General features: G+C 39.7%; 1 protein-coding gene across 6 annotated transcripts in view; it reads right to left on the bottom strand.

Annotated features, from left to right (window-relative positions):
• Positions 1–728, bottom strand: part of ACYP2 (acylphosphatase 2) — a 175796-nt gene extending 175068 nt beyond the window's left edge. For 2 of the 6 annotated variants that reach the window (XM_063078463.1, XM_063078462.1), the window contains exon 1: positions 377–728. In XM_063078463.1, coding sequence (XP_062934533.1) covers positions 377–518 — 142 coding nt within the window. In that variant the 5' untranslated portion in view covers positions 519–728. The remainder of the gene's footprint in view (positions 1–376) is intronic. The other 4 variants (XM_063078464.1, XM_063078465.1, XM_063078460.1 and 1 more) reach the window with 4 other exon arrangements.
• Between the last annotated feature and the right edge of the window lie 14957 nt (positions 729–15685).

Raw genomic sequence — 15685 nt, 5'->3', positions numbered from 1 at the left:
ATCACCTAGGTGTCCTTGCTAAAATTCAAGTCAAGTCAGGTAGTTTCAGTGACAAGAAATAGGACCACGAGTTCAAAGGCCTTTGCTTTTCCTACCCAACTTCAACCTTCGCTTATCTGCCAGGCACCTCTGCAGCACCCCGGCCACCCGCGTCTAGTCCCCAAGACCTCCTTCCTCTCTCCCCCCCACCCCCAGCCCTCCGGCGCATGCGCGCTGCGCCTCCCCCGTCCCCCACCCCTCAGCTGCTGTGTCATGGCCGAGCGGAAGTCCCAGCCCCAGCGAGAAAGGCCGCCTTAAGATGGGAGGCGCTCCTCCTAGCCTTCGCCCCTTCCTCCCAGAACACCTCCTTGACCTCCCACTGTAGGGGGTCCCCTACCCTGCACTTTCCCGAACACCTCGTAGTCCACAGATTTGAGTGGCTTGGCGGTAGACATGGCGGCGACGAGCCCTCTGCCGACGAGCCGGAGTGGGGTTCGGGGCGCGGCGACTGCGGCAGCCGCGAGCAGGAGGGAGCACATGAGACCGCTTGACGGCCCGCACCTGTCACCGGGTCCGGGACGCGAGCGCGCCGGGGTCACGCGTCGGAAGGCCGCAAATGAGACGGCGTTTCCTGGGAGCGAGGGCAGCCGGGGACGCCGGGAGGGGACAGGCCGCTGGGCCTCAGGCGTCCGAGGCCTCCTTTGCCTGCGCCCTCCCTTCTGGAGCAGCCACACGGGCTCCCTGGGAGGGATGCGCCCGCCGCGCGCTTCCTACGAGTGAACTCGCCGGGGTGCTCCTTTCTCCATGTCTTTTTTTTTTTTTTTTTTTTTTTCCTTTCTCCATGTCTGCTCTGCACCGGTGGCAATCGTTTGGTGCCCAAAAAGGGATTGCTTCCCCTCCCCTGCTCCCAGCTTTATTAACGTGCGAGGTCGTCTTCCAAAAGTTCGTGGGAAGATTCATATTGTCTTTTAATTCCACTTTTCCACGAACTTTTTGAAGTACCCTTGTATAATTGACAAAAGTTGTGTATGTTTGTGGTGTATAAGGTGATGTTTTCACAGATGGACACATTGTGAAATGATTACATCAAGCTAATTAACATAACCAGCACCTCACTACTTATTTTTTTGTGGTCAGAACATTTAAGATCTACTTTTAGCAATTTTCAAATGTACAGCACATTATTAATAACTATAATCACAATGCTGTACAATAGATCTCCAGAACTTTTTATGCTCTCCACTGAAACTTTGTCCCCTTTAGTCAATAGCTCCCCATTTGCAACAACCACTCTTCACCACTCCCCAAGATTTGCTTTTGAAATGAAGGGCCTGCTAGCTTGGTGGTTGAGGGTATTTGGTTAGTAAGTTAGCTGTGAAATGTTTGGATGACTGCCAAATCTATCTGGCAATTTAGAGCCAACTGTTAAGATGAGGTCTGCATCCTCTTAAGCTCCTCTGAAGTCAGAAAGGCTTTGGGCCTGAAACCATATTCTAAATGGATCGTGATATTGCCTAGGACTAGAAACGTTTTAAAAATCTGAACTCTTTTATGCTAGTGGAAACAGAAAAAAGAAGAAAACAAGACTGTAGTCATCTTGTCTGTTGTTCAGTCTCATACTCGTAGTTTTTTGTGGGTTTTGTTCTTTACTATATATTGTCTAAAAGTCAAACAGATTTTTTTATGGTCTCGATTATTGTTCAGCAACATCTCAATTGCCCAGAAGGTAAAGGCAGTTTATACTTAGATGATTTTATTTCCTGGCGAGCTATTATAAAATTGTCATTTAGATAACTCACCACTCCAAAGGACCTGGATACAGCTATTGATAATCTGCCCTCTTCTGGAATTCCAAATTCTTTTACTGGTGAGAATATGCATTTCTCAACTTATTTGTTGGCCTCAAAGTCTTTACATACTTCTCTGCATCTGGCCACAAGGTTAACAAATAATCCACTGCAATCTGATTCAGTATTATGTGCCAGTTCTATTAAGGAACACCAAAAATCACCTAAAACTTGGTTAGAATGGTTAGTTAAATCTTTTCTAAAGTAATATATATTCTGGAGGTGCTAATCCAGATAATTTTATATAATGAAGGTCTTGGTTTATGCAGAGACCTCACAGCTTATCTCTTACTCTCATCTCCCTTCCAGTTCACTCAGAGTCTAGAATCAACATAGATTTTGTCATTCTCAAATATCTTCAGTCAGTCTTTCCACTGCATTCAGACTAAAAACTATGGTCTTCAGCCTCCACTGAACAACCTCTTATTACCCAAATCCTGCAGTTGATCTATAGTCAAGACACTCAATTTTTCTGCTCTCTGAACAGAGATTTAAAAAAACTCAAAAAACAAAAAACTTTTGCCCTTTGTTCTACTTTACCTGGAATACCTCCTCCTACTCCAAAATCTTTGCCTGTTCTGCTGTTTCCTTTGCAAGTGCTTTCCAGATTTCACCCTAGTTATTTAGTGTCTTTCCCACTAGTACTGTTCTTCCAAGTAGTATGAACTCAACCTTGGTTGGGATCGTGTCACTGACTGGGAAGGTTGACATTTCCTTTTCTTAATCAGTCTTTGACTTTTCTACACATTTACCCAAGAATACCCCTGCCAATTATTATGTAGCTTTATTTTAATTTTAGAAGTGCTATAGCAACAATTGACATTTGCTTAGTTAAAAAATTTACTGTGTCTGCCAACAGCAGTACATTAGCAAATGGAAATTTTTATGTGCCATTTCAGCATGGATTGCCAATAATATGTGATTCTAAGACGTTAGAAATTTCAAGCAAATGTTTCTAATATTTAAGCTAATTTTAAATAACAGAAATGTCTAGAGGAATTTTTGAAAAAAGAAGGAAAAATAATCTATAATCCTGACACAACTATTATGATTTTTGTGTATTGTATGTATTTATGTAGTTATAGTATAAATTCAACTTTAAATTTTTTTTCCATGTGTGGTCTTTCGAATGAGTATTTTAATAATTTCATGATATTAAGTGGCTATGACCATAAATATACCTTCTAAGGCCCTAAGTCACACATTCGGGCTGCTTCTCATTTTTCCCTACCATAAAAAATATTGTGAAGGAAATATTCATGCATGTAGCCTCCTTCCCTATTTTTTAATCAGGGTAGAAGTTAGAATACCAAATCAAAGGGTATGAACATAAATCGTTCTTGATGCATATTGCCAAATTGTTTTTCAAAGGCATGTAGCAATTTAAATATATTACTACCAGCATTGTATGAGTGTATGATTATTTGGCTTTTTATGCAAACAAATGTATTCAGGCTCTTCACATACAATGCATGATTAAATTATATGAAAATTTTGGATTTGTAACCTGAGCAATGGCTTTGGAACAGCTAGGCTCTGTGTTACTACTGGTTGAAATGAAAACTACTGGTTGAAATTAAAACTTAGTCAAATCATTCCCTTCCTTGAACCCTTTAAAACAATTTGTGATGTAGGATTACGTTTAACATAATACATAGAAAAGGAAAATCTTGCCTATATAATTGTAGAGCTAGAGCTAGGGTCTGGAGCTCACAGACCCCTCAAGCCCGTTCACAAACCCTTCATATGCAGGTCTATGAGCTAGGTAACTGGAAAAAGGTCCTTAGAGCCTTGGTTGAAGAAGGAATAGTCTTTATTCAGCACACACAACACTATGGGCTAGGTAGTACAAAGAGAAACTCAGAGACTCAACTGCTACCAGCAAAGTCCAAAGAAAAACTGAGCAGCTGCCAGCAGAGTAAACATGCTCTATTTTTAGATGCAAGCTCTCTGCCTGCCAGTCTTCTTGACAAACTGAAGAACACGCAATAGCAATTAACTAAAAAGATACATGGGTGCACATGCACACTAACTCCACCTACACGCAACTTGTTTACAAGAAATGTCAGGGAGTCTGACTAAATTATCCTATTTTCCCCACAATAATATGCGTGTAAAAGACCAGGTACCAGAACCTGTGAAATAGGAATAGACAATACAATCTCTATGTCCAAATGACATTTGAACTGACACCTGTAAATCTCTAGTTTGTCACCACAAAGGGTCAGTTGAGAGTGATTCCTAGAGTGATTTTTCAGAAGTTTGACATTAAGGTATAACTGATTTCAGGGACAACCAAAATTACTTTATCCATCAACATATTTTTGTAATCATGATATTGAAAGAGCAGGACTCAACAGAATACAAGCTGCTAACTTCCACAAGGGAAAAGGACAAAACAAGCAAGCTCAATGATTCCTCCATGGAAGGAATACTGTATAGGTAAAGCAACAGCTAGATGTCTAGCTCTTTTACCTACCCATAATCCTGCCAACTGAGCCAATTGTTGAGCTAGGGCTGGATCTGGAGCTCACAGACCCCTCAAGCCCATTCCAGACTGGGTCATAAACCCTTCACATGCCAGGCTGGGTCACCAGACCCCTCACACACAGGTTTATGACAAAGGTTCTTGGAGCCTGTAACCAGCCAAAAGGTTCTTGGAGCCTGTTAAGTTGGAGAGCATGGCCCCACGTGGCAGATGCCTGAGACATACGCCAGCCAAGTCACAGCACTGTGCATACACATTAACTCCACCCACCCACACATAATTTGCTTACAAAGAATGTGCTGTACCACCCCCAACCATACCAAAGGCGAGGGGGCCTGATTAAATTATTCTATTTTCCCAACACTAGGTAATTATTACTAAACTAGATTCAAAATCATTAGACACCTGGCAGTCAAGTGAATAATCAGTCAGCTGACCAAGTAACTTTCCCAGAAGGGGCTTTAATCTCATTACAATTTATCAGAAAATTGCTTAAGCATTTTATCAGGAAAGCATATTTTATCCCAAAAGGAGATTATGTCCCACATTTGAATCAATTTTTCTTCATCACAGTCCAATTTCATACTAAAAACTCAGAAGGACATGCAACATTAAAGCTTTTTTTTTTTTAACCTCTCCCCTTGCCTTAGTTTCTGCCTACCTAGCTGAAAATTGGAAAGAATGGGTATTTTTGGAATCCAGTTTGGGCTCTCTGGGATTGGCAAATAATCAACCCTGATTAGTTCTTCTGCAGGATCCTTTGTAGGGGGACTCAGAGCTTTGCCCCACTAGGAATTCCTGACTGCTGCTCCCTTGATAGGCAGTGCCTGTACAGCAGGCCTTCCCTATTCATGCATTCTGCATCCGTAGATTCAACCAACTGTGGATCAAAAATATTGAAAAAAAAAAAAAAAAAAGAAATGGATGGTCACGTCTATTCTGAATACGTACAGATTTTTTTCTCGTCATTATTCCCTAAACAATACAGTTTAACAACTATTTATACATTGTATTAGGTATTATAAGTAATCTAGAGATGATCTAAAGTACATGGAAAGATGTGCATAAGTTATATGCAAATACTATGCCATTTTATACCAAGGACTTGAGCATCCCAGATTTGGGTATCTATGAGAGGTCCTGGAACCAATCCCCAGCGGATACTGAGAGAAAAGGGTACTCTGTACAGCCCCATCCCGTTTTCTGTATTAAATGCTACGCTTCCAAACTCTTTCTGCTGAGAGAGACTAGCCCCCAGCAAAGAAGGCCTTCTGGGTAAAATCCATTTTAAACCGACCATAGGACCAGATCCCTCCCTTCTATCACATCTAATTGTAGGGACTCACAATTAGAGTCACCCTACCATTGATAGAAGTTACACATTGCTCTGAATTCAACTGCCTCTCTTTGCTCCACTTGGCAGGCGTTATTCAGGCATCTCCACCCACAGACTTTCCTCTTGACTTTCTCCAAGTGTAATTCAACTACCAGTTGCTTCTAGCTCTAAGGAGTAAATACCAAGCTCTCAGAAATGTCCTCTTAAAGATCCTCTTGCTGGGCTTGGGGTGAGGGGAAAACATGCTGCTTCTCTCTCCCATGGTGGGAGGGAAAAGCCATAGCTCTTCCGTGACTTTCCCCAAAGAAATCCTCTGGAGCCTTTCGTAGCTATTGGGCTAAGAATCTTAAAACCTATTTTAAAAACTCCTTTTGCATGACACAGAAAATCTAGCACTTGACCTTGAAATGTAGGTATAACTATGGTTTTGTTTTCAGTCTCAGGTCTCAGCTAAAACTGAGACAAAATTCCCATTTTTCAAATCAACAGAGAACAATATATAAACCTTGTTTGGATCCTGATTTTGTATATAGAAACTGAAGAAGACATTTTTGAGACCACTGGGGAAATTTGGACACAAGCTGACTATTAAATATTACAGAATCATCATTAACTTTATTAAATGTGATAATGGCGTTATAGGTGTATTTTTTTTTAAAAAAGGGCTTATCTATTAGAGGTATACACTAAAATATGTAAGGGTGCTGTTATATAATATCTGGGACTTGCTTTAAAATCCTCAGGGGTGGGGGGTAGGACAGTTTAGATAGAATAAACGGCAAATTGGTGATAGTTATTGAAGCCGGGTCATGGGTATATGAGGATTCAATATACTATTCTCTAACTTTGTGTATGTTTGAAATTTGTATGTAAAGTTTTAAAATAAAATTTAAAAGTAAAAAGAATTTATTTTTATTCTACAAAACATCTGACTAGTAATCCTCAAAACTGTCAAGGTCATCAAAAACAAAGAAAATTAGAGAAACATCTAAGAGGAGCTTAAGGAGAGATGATGACTAAATTTAATGTGGTATCCCAGATGGGATCCTGGAAGAGAAAAAAAAACTTTAGGTTAAAACTGAGGAAATCTGAATAAAGTATGGATTTTAGTTGATAATAAGGTAGCAATATTGGTTCATTAATTGTGATAAATGTACCATTTGTTATTAATATTGATACAAATGTACCCTTTATTATTAACATTAAGATATTAATAACAGGAGAAACTGGGTGGGGGGTATATGGGAACTCTGTGCTATTTTCACAATAATTTTATAAATCTAAAATTGTTCTGAAATTAAAAGCTTACTTTTTAAAAGGCTATTTTAATATCCTGTTATTTATTTTCATAATAACATTTCAAAATAATTTCTCACTGTAGTGCATGAGTAGAATCACATGGACACATAATTTGAATTTTTAATCAACTCCTTAGTCATGGTCAGGCAAAGATAGGAACAAACGGTTGACTTTCAAAGCACTAAAGTAGATCTTAACTGGCATGAAGAAGCACAGATAGATAGTCAAATATACTAATACCTTTATTAATGAAGAGACTATATGATAGAAACATGGTACGTTTCCAGAGGAAGAAATAATATGAAAAGCGTAAGAACATATCTAAAAGTGAGGAAACAGTATGGAAAAACATCAGTATGATTAGCACCGAGTGCTTTAGAAAACATGAAATATATACATCTGTAGGTATTGAGTAAGGGAAGGGTAAAGTTAAATTTAGATAAAAAGGGAACTAATCACAGATACTGCTGCTTGGCCACATCAAGAAGGCAATAAATGGCAAGGCCAGGTTTTGACCTGTGTGCTCAGCCCTGAGCTTTAGCACCAAGATAGGGAAGGGGAGAGAGAGCCAGATGCCAACTCAGATGAGAGTCGGCAGCACAGGCCCTTCCCTTCCTAATAAACCCCTGAGCACGTACTTTGCCAGTTTCAGCTTTGCTTTTCCTATGGAAGCAAGGAGTCTGTCTAGGGAAGAAATCCCTTTGGATTCCTCCTTGGTACACACATGTGCGTGTGCACATGCACACACACACACACACATGTATCCACATATATTTAGTTCCTGACAGGCATTAATCAGATTTACCCACAGGTTTGGGCTAGTGGGACATCAAGGTCCTCTTGTCTTTAAATAATTCATCTTTTTCATGTCTGTGGTGGCAAAGTGGATTGGTACACACATCCATTCCAATCTCTTTCTAGCTTGCCTTCCTCTTCTGTAGAGCTGGAAAGTTTAAAGCTACAACCCCTAGACATTCTTGCAATTAAGATTCTTTATGTGATAGAGTTTCCACAGCAAAATTACCATAGTGGATATGGAGGGAGGGTGTGAGTGAGGCAGAGACCATCTGCTGCTTGTTCCATGATAAGCACAGTCATGGAGAAGTTTAGTTTTCCTGTGGCATTGTTAACTGAGGTCACCTTGACTGCTGGCTTCTGGGGCACCTCTGGCAGGACATCTGTTTTACTAGTTAATAACAGCAAGCGTGGCAGGTTCGGGAGTGGAAGCTTTCTGGATGTGGAAGTTTCCAGACCATGGCAGCTTCCGACAGTGGCAGGGGAGGCATAGTTTTGAATGCAGCAGCTACAACAGCAGCTTCCCATTCAGCACATAATTTCCTGATTGCAGGAGAATCAGTAGCTCCCTTGATGGCCCAGTTCTGCAGTGAGAGCTGATCCCGAAACCTCAGCCTCAAAGTGATTCTCAACCCTGGCTGCATATTCAAATCAGCAGGGGAGCTTATTAATTATATTCATACACTCACATAAGGTTTTGATTCATTATATCTGCAGTGGATTCTAGAATCAGTATTGTTAAAAAGCAACCCAGATGCTTGTGATATAAGGCTAGGGTTGAGAATGAGTGACCCAGAGCCCACCCAAAAACTCCACAAGCCATTTAATACCCAATGTTAAATCCATTTCTGTTTAAACTGACTAGAATGGATTATTTTTTCTGTTACCAATGCAATGCCTGGGGGAAAAATCTCCACAATTGCAGTAGATCAAGCAGTAAGCAGAATGAAAATTCAAATATCACCCCCCCTCCTGTAGATAAAGGAGCATTAAAATTTTCTTACGAAGAGAAGAAATAAAGATTAGAAGAAAAAAACAAGGTAAGAACGATAACAAAACTAAGCCTGGAGCTTTTGAAAAATAAGTTGCTGCTGAAAGATTATAGGATAAAGGTTTAGGGAACCAATATTCTATAAATTAGTTACATCCTGCTTATTTATTTCTATTATCTACTTTATTTGCAGCTCTACTGTTTTATTTTGGAAAAAAATAATGAAATAACATTAAAAAGGACCCTTTCAGTGCTGATTATTTAAACGAACCATAATTTCTGGTCTGTTGCTGCCACCTACCAACTATCCAAGGCAAAGCAGATCATGTGGAAAGGATAACAGTCTTCTAGGAATGTTGGTGCCACCTATATTGTGTCTCATTTCAGTGTCAAACTTTTAAAATACTCTCAGGTGCATGCTACACCCTTAAACGACAAAAAGTTTAAGTACTCTCAGGGCTCTTCACTCAACAGATGACTTCAATATGAAAGTATTTTAACTATGAATTACTATTAGATATGGATATTACGGGAAAAGCAAACTTACAAGAAAGTCATTCAGTAAATGTTGGTTGAACTCCTAGTATACTAGGCATTGTAGTTCTCATCTACTACATCTTTTAAAATAAGCCTTTTTTAAAGATCATGTGTTTCAGAGATATCTTGTTATATAAATAAGATAGTTCTTACCTGGGCATAAACAAGTTTTTGCAACATGGAAAGGTTTCACCTAGAATTATTTGCATTTCACTACTACTAAAATTTTATCTTAAAAAGGTTGATAATAATGATGAATGTAGTAGAGTGTCAATAATTCAGAACTTAAAACATATTTTGCTGATTGAATATATGTGCTTTCCTTCTGAGCCAGCGAATAGTACATTAACTTACATTTACAGTGTGGCATTTTACAATTATCAAGACACTTTTATATACCAGCTCCAGTTTGATATTTACAGAAACCCTGTGAACTAAGCAGGACAGGTACTATTCCTATTTTAGAAACAAAGAAATAATCTCAGAACATTTAAGGGATTGCCCAAGATCACCCAGGAATAGAACCCCATCTAGAACCTGGCCCTGTGTAGGAAAATTCAGAGTTCTTTCCACTCTGCCACTACCTTCAAGCAATATTTCATTCATTCATTCAACACGTATTTGTTGGGTGTCTAGCATGTGCCATGTGTAGGGGGAGAAGGTGGTGTCTAATTTAGAAACTGGGGGTGAGTTAGGGCATTAGAGAGATTACCAAGGAAGGTCTCTGAAGGATAGATAGGAATGCGTCAATAAGAAAGGTGGGAGGACTTAATCCAGGCAGGGGAAACAGCATGGAGGAAGCCTGAGTCTCCCAAGAAGGAGGAACTGAAAGAAGTCCAGTGTGGCTGAAGCATCACAAAAATGGGTGAGGTGGCATTAAATGTGGCAATCAGCCCAGGCAAGGAGAAACTTCATTGTGCCAGGCTTTGTAGCTCATGGTCAAGAGTCTGCTTTCTGTTCTGAGTACTGTGGGGAGCCAGCGAAGGGAGTTCAGGCTCTGTGTCCCATGTCACAAATCAGACATTTCCTAGTTTTCAACAAAATAGCAATTCAAAGAGATCTGAATATTTCCCCCCCAAAATTTTCTTTCAGAAACAGCTAGATAATATGCCAAAAATTGTGTAGGCTTGGAAAGGAGTAGTTTAATTATGCACCATGCCTTGGCTTGGCATGTTACATTGTGTACGCCAGTATCCTCTCAGACCTCACTAGGCTTCACTCTCTGTACAATGCACTATCAGCCCTTTTTATCGTAGTTGCACATTATAATCACTTGGGGACCATTCTTCCCACCTTCAGAGATTTTAATTTAATTAATATGGAGTTGGGTGAGACATCAGCATTAAAAAAAAACCTTCTCAGGTAGTTCTAATGCTTACCCAAGGTTGAAAATTACTGATCCAAGGGATTGTGATAAATAACTTTTATGTAATACTTTCTCATTTCAAGGTGATTTTTAGAAAGTGTAGCATAATCAAACTAAAATAAGCCTAAAATGGTGGTCTGTAAAGTAACTGTTTATCTGGTTTACCTCTCAGACCCCAGAATCTTGCATCCAACAGTTAATAATGGCAAAATCTACCCATTTCAAAAACGTCTACACAATAGTGGAAAAGTTCTTTATGAAGATGACAAAAGGGCTTGTGGAGCATGGCTAACCTCTCCCTTTTGTTGTATATACATTGTACTATGTTTTTTTTTTTTTTTTTTTGAAGGCTGGACTGTATGGAGAACTGAGCCCTTGACCTCAGTGTTACAAGGCCAAGCTCTAACCAACTGAGCTAACTGGTCAGTCTCCCTATTTTACTATACACTAATTTAAAAATAGATATATGTGATAATCTGCCAAAGGTGCATGGTGGGGGGTCTCTGATAACAATGTCTAATTCTTCCTCATGAAAGAATTATGAGTCCCTTGGTCATTCTAATCAGAGGAATTGTTTCTTCTCTTATTGCATCTTGATTCTGTTATCCACAATGGCTTATCTTCATCCAGGCCTCAAGGTACTCTTGACCCACACCAGATGCATGAGGATACATCTCCTATCAGAATCCTAATTCTTCATGCAGAAAGGTCGTAATGTGCATGTGTGGAACTGCTCACAGTTCATTTTAAGTGCCAAGCCTTTATCACCAATAGAGGCTGTACCCACAGTTACACTCAGGAAAACACTGGCTGCCTGCATTCTTGTCCAACCTGAGCTGGCTTCTGTCTGTTTTGCTTAGCCCTGCAGCACTCTCTCTAAGCTGCAGGCCCTAACTGGCATCTGTGTTCTCCATAGCTACAGGCATTTCCTCTGCCAGCTGCATGCCCTGGCTGGCTGAGCAAGGAGTGGAGGGACTTATTCTGCTCTATTTGGCATGCAGAGTAACTTCAAGCTGCAAATGGATCACTCATGATACTCCCTGTGCGACACCATTAAATATCCTCTGGCAGTATTGGCTCAGAGCATTACTATATACTATCTTGAGGACTCTACTTTGAAACAAATTCATCTTATTTGATGGTCTTAAACATGTTATAAGGATAAGAAAAAAATTTGTGGCCCATTTTACAGATGAGGAAACTGGGCCACAGAAGTTAAATTAGAGTAAGTCATAAAACTATTTAGTGTTAGAATTAGGATGAATAAAATCATAGTAAGCATTGCATGGATCTATGTGCAATTTAAAATTGTATTTTTATATTAAAGGGTACATAACAAAGTTAAGAAACAAATGACAAACTGGGAAAAATATTCCCAACATTTATAATTAATCAGCATGTTAGGAACTCTTGTGAATCAATAAGATAAAAGTACTACCTTAACAGCAAAATTGGCAGGTAACTCATAAATAAACAAATACAAATGACCAACAAATATATGAAGAAATGTTTATGAGTGAATTCAAATTAAAACTACAATTTGGTGGACATTTGTCACATTTATTTATTTCTTCTCCCCTTCTTTTGACAGAAAACTCCTTCCTCCCATACTCAACCGTGTGGCTGTGGGAGGGCTAATGATACTTGTAATAGACATCAGTCCTTTTTGCTGGCACAGTATCCACACTCTTGTTTTGTCTTTTACAAGCCCTCTTCCTCCCCATCGAGCCTTGCAATTTTGGTGGTGCCAATACCTTCTCCTACCCTTGTGTAGGAGTGGCATATGACCCAATCCTAATTAGTCAGATTGTCTCATCACTCTACCCAATGATTGGCTCAGAGATGAACACAACATGCAAGCCAGGCCACCCAAAGTTTTCCTCAGAACCTTTGCTGGAACCATCAGAAATGAGACACTCCCTTTGAGATTCGTGAGGCTGCTGAGCCAGTTAAACCTGGAGCTGCCAGGAACTATTTTGCCAACAAGCAGAGAAAACTTGCCTGAGAGTGAAGCTGCCCAAGAGGAGAGCAGGGCATTAGGTAAAAAGCAAGTTCTGAGGATATGTGAGTCCCTGAATTCAGTTGTCCTGAAAGGACTCTCCCCAAGACTTTCCAGTTACATGAGCCAATATATTCGCTTTTTTTGCTTAAACCGGCATAAATTAGGTTTCTATCACATCATTCAAATGAGCTCTGATTAATGTAGGATTAAATCAAACAAAGCAAAGATTTCTCTTTCCTCTAGACCACCTTGACTGAGATGATATAAGCTTAGAGTTGCCCGTAACCATATATTTCTCCTTAGAAAAAAGTCTGTCTGCCACAAAAGAGGAATGAGGGACAGCATTCTCTGAAAGCATCTGAGTTCTTGAATCAAAACGACCCTGAGGCCAGCATCCAGATGCCTGTGGCTATAAACCCCATTTTCTGCTTAGTCTGGTTTTTAATAAGTCTCTGCCATTGTAGGCAGTGTCATCTACTCATTGTGTAAGAGTCCTAACACAGTATCTAATTTGTATTTGTCCTAATATAAATGATATCAATTTCCATATAATTAAAAATAGCAATACCCAGTGTTATTAAGGGTATGCTAAAACAGAGACTCTCATACACTGCTGATGTGTGGATATAAACATTTTGTAAAGTAATTTGACTATAGGCCTCGTAAGCCTTAAAATTTACACATTTGGGAGAGGGAGGGATGAATAGGTAGAGCGCAGGGGATTTGTAGGGCAGTGGAATTATTCTGTACGATTAGGTAATGGTGAATACATAACATCATGCATTAGTCAAAACCCATAGAACTGGATAATACAAACAGTAAACCCTAATGTAAACTATGGACTTTAGTTAATAATAATGTACCAACATTCATTCATCTGTTGTAACCACATATGTATAACACTAATGCAACATGTTGATAATAGGGGAAACTGTGTTGGGGGGATCTATATGAGAGCTGTCCATGAGAGAGACACATTTGAAACCCTGAAGCTCATTCTACACCTTGGTAAGAACCCCCAATCAGCATTGCCATTCTCTAAGACTGCATATGTGTCACCATTTATTTGGCTCTACAGTGACTAAATCTGAAAAGCCATAATAATGTAAATGTTCATTTATTGTTTTTTTATAATTTTAGAATAAATTTATAGACAGATCACAGAAAACTAAATTGTCGTTACAGAAGAGAATATGTTATCCACCTGAAAAACTTTTAACTTGTGGCTGACTGAAGTTGGGAAGTAAAAGGGAAGAATAGAAAAATGCAATTTAAAACCACGAGATATCACCTTACACCTGTCAGAATGGCTATTATAAAAAGAAGAAGGATAGCAAGTGTTGGTGAGGATGTGGAGAAAAAGAAACCCTGTACACTGTTGGTGGGAATGTAAATTAGCACAGCCATTATGGAAAATTGTTTAATGGTTCCTTAAAAAATTAGACATTGAACTACCATATGATTCAGAAATCTTACTGCTGGGTATATATCCAAAGAATATGAAATAAGTATGTCAAAGAAGTATCTGCACTCCCATGTTTACTGCAGCATTATTCACAATGGCTAAGATATGGAATCGACCTAAGTGCCCATCAATGGATGTATGGATAAAGAAAATGGGGTGAATATACACAACAAAAAACTATTCAACCTTTAAAAAAAGAAGGAAATTTGTCATTTGTGATGACATGGATGAACCTGGAAGACATTATGTAAAGTGCAATAATACAGGCACAGAAAGGCAAATATCACAAAATCTCACTTATATATGGAATCTAAAAATAAGTTGAATCCATAGAAGCAGAGAGTAGAGAGCCAGAGAAGCCCAAGATCCATGGAGACCATGTGCCCTGTGATGCCAGCACACGACCCAGCAGGTAGGCCTCGCCACCACTGCCCAACTCCATCTCAGCCCGGCCAAGTGTGCACCAATCAGAGAGGTGCCCAGCCAGAGAGACCCAAGATCCATAGAGACTATGCGCCCTGTGGTGCCAGCCTACAACCCAGCAGGTAGACCTCACTGCCACTGCCTGACTCCAACCCCAGCCCAGCCGAGTGCACGCCGACCAGAGAGGCTCCTCCCCAGAGAGGCCCAAGACCCAAGGCAACCATGCACTGAGGCACTAGTGGGCAACTGAACAGACACTGAGGCAGCCGTACTAAGTTGACAGCCCCAGCAGCATCCTAGCCAGACAATAGTCTTGAACCAGTGGGCCATGAAATCCCCTGCCACAATGACTAAACAGCAAAGGAAAGATACAAGAAATATGAAAAATCAAGAAAGTACACCACCAAAAGGTAATGACTCTCAAGCTCTAGATCCTATAGAACAAGAAGCCCTTGAAATGTCTGACAAGGAATTTCAAGTGATAATTATTAGGAAACTAAATGAGATACAAGAAAACTGAGCTAGACAACACAATGAAATGAGGAAGAGTATACAGGACCTGAAAGAAGAAATGTACAAGGAAATCAGTGCCCTGAAAAAGAATGTAGCAGAGCTTGCCAGGCTGAAGAATTCATTCGATGAAATAAAAAACACAACAGAGAGTTTAACCAGAAGGCTTGCGGAAGCAGAAGAGAGAACTTCTGACCTTGAAGATGGGCTGTTTGAAATAACACAGGCAGACAAAAAAAAAGAAAAAAGAATTAAAAACATTGAAGAAAATCTAAGAGAGATATCAGACAACCTTAAGCACTCAAATATCCAAGTCATGGGTATTCCAGAAAGGGAGGAAAAAGGAGATTGCATTGAAAACATATTCAACAAAATAGTGGCAGGAAACTTCTCAGGTACAGGAAAAGACAAAGATCTTCAGATTCAGGAAGCTCAAAGATCCATAAATGTATTCAATCCAAAAAGGACTTCTCCAAGACATGTTATAGTCAAATTGGTAAAACTCAAAAAGAGAATCTTAAAAGCTGCAAGAGAGAAGTGTCAAATCACCTATAAGAGAGCCCCAATCAGACTAACATCAGACTTTTCTTCACAAACCCTAAAAGCCAAAAAGGAAAGGGATGATATATTCAAAATAATCAACCACA

This window comes from Cynocephalus volans, chromosome 14 (genome assembly GCF_027409185.1).
Source record: "Cynocephalus volans isolate mCynVol1 chromosome 14, mCynVol1.pri, whole genome shotgun sequence".
NCBI lineage: Eukaryota > Metazoa > Chordata > Mammalia > Dermoptera > Cynocephalidae > Cynocephalus > Cynocephalus volans.
The sequence above is the reverse complement of the archived record's forward strand: the minus strand, read 5'-3'. Positions and strand labels throughout refer to the sequence as shown.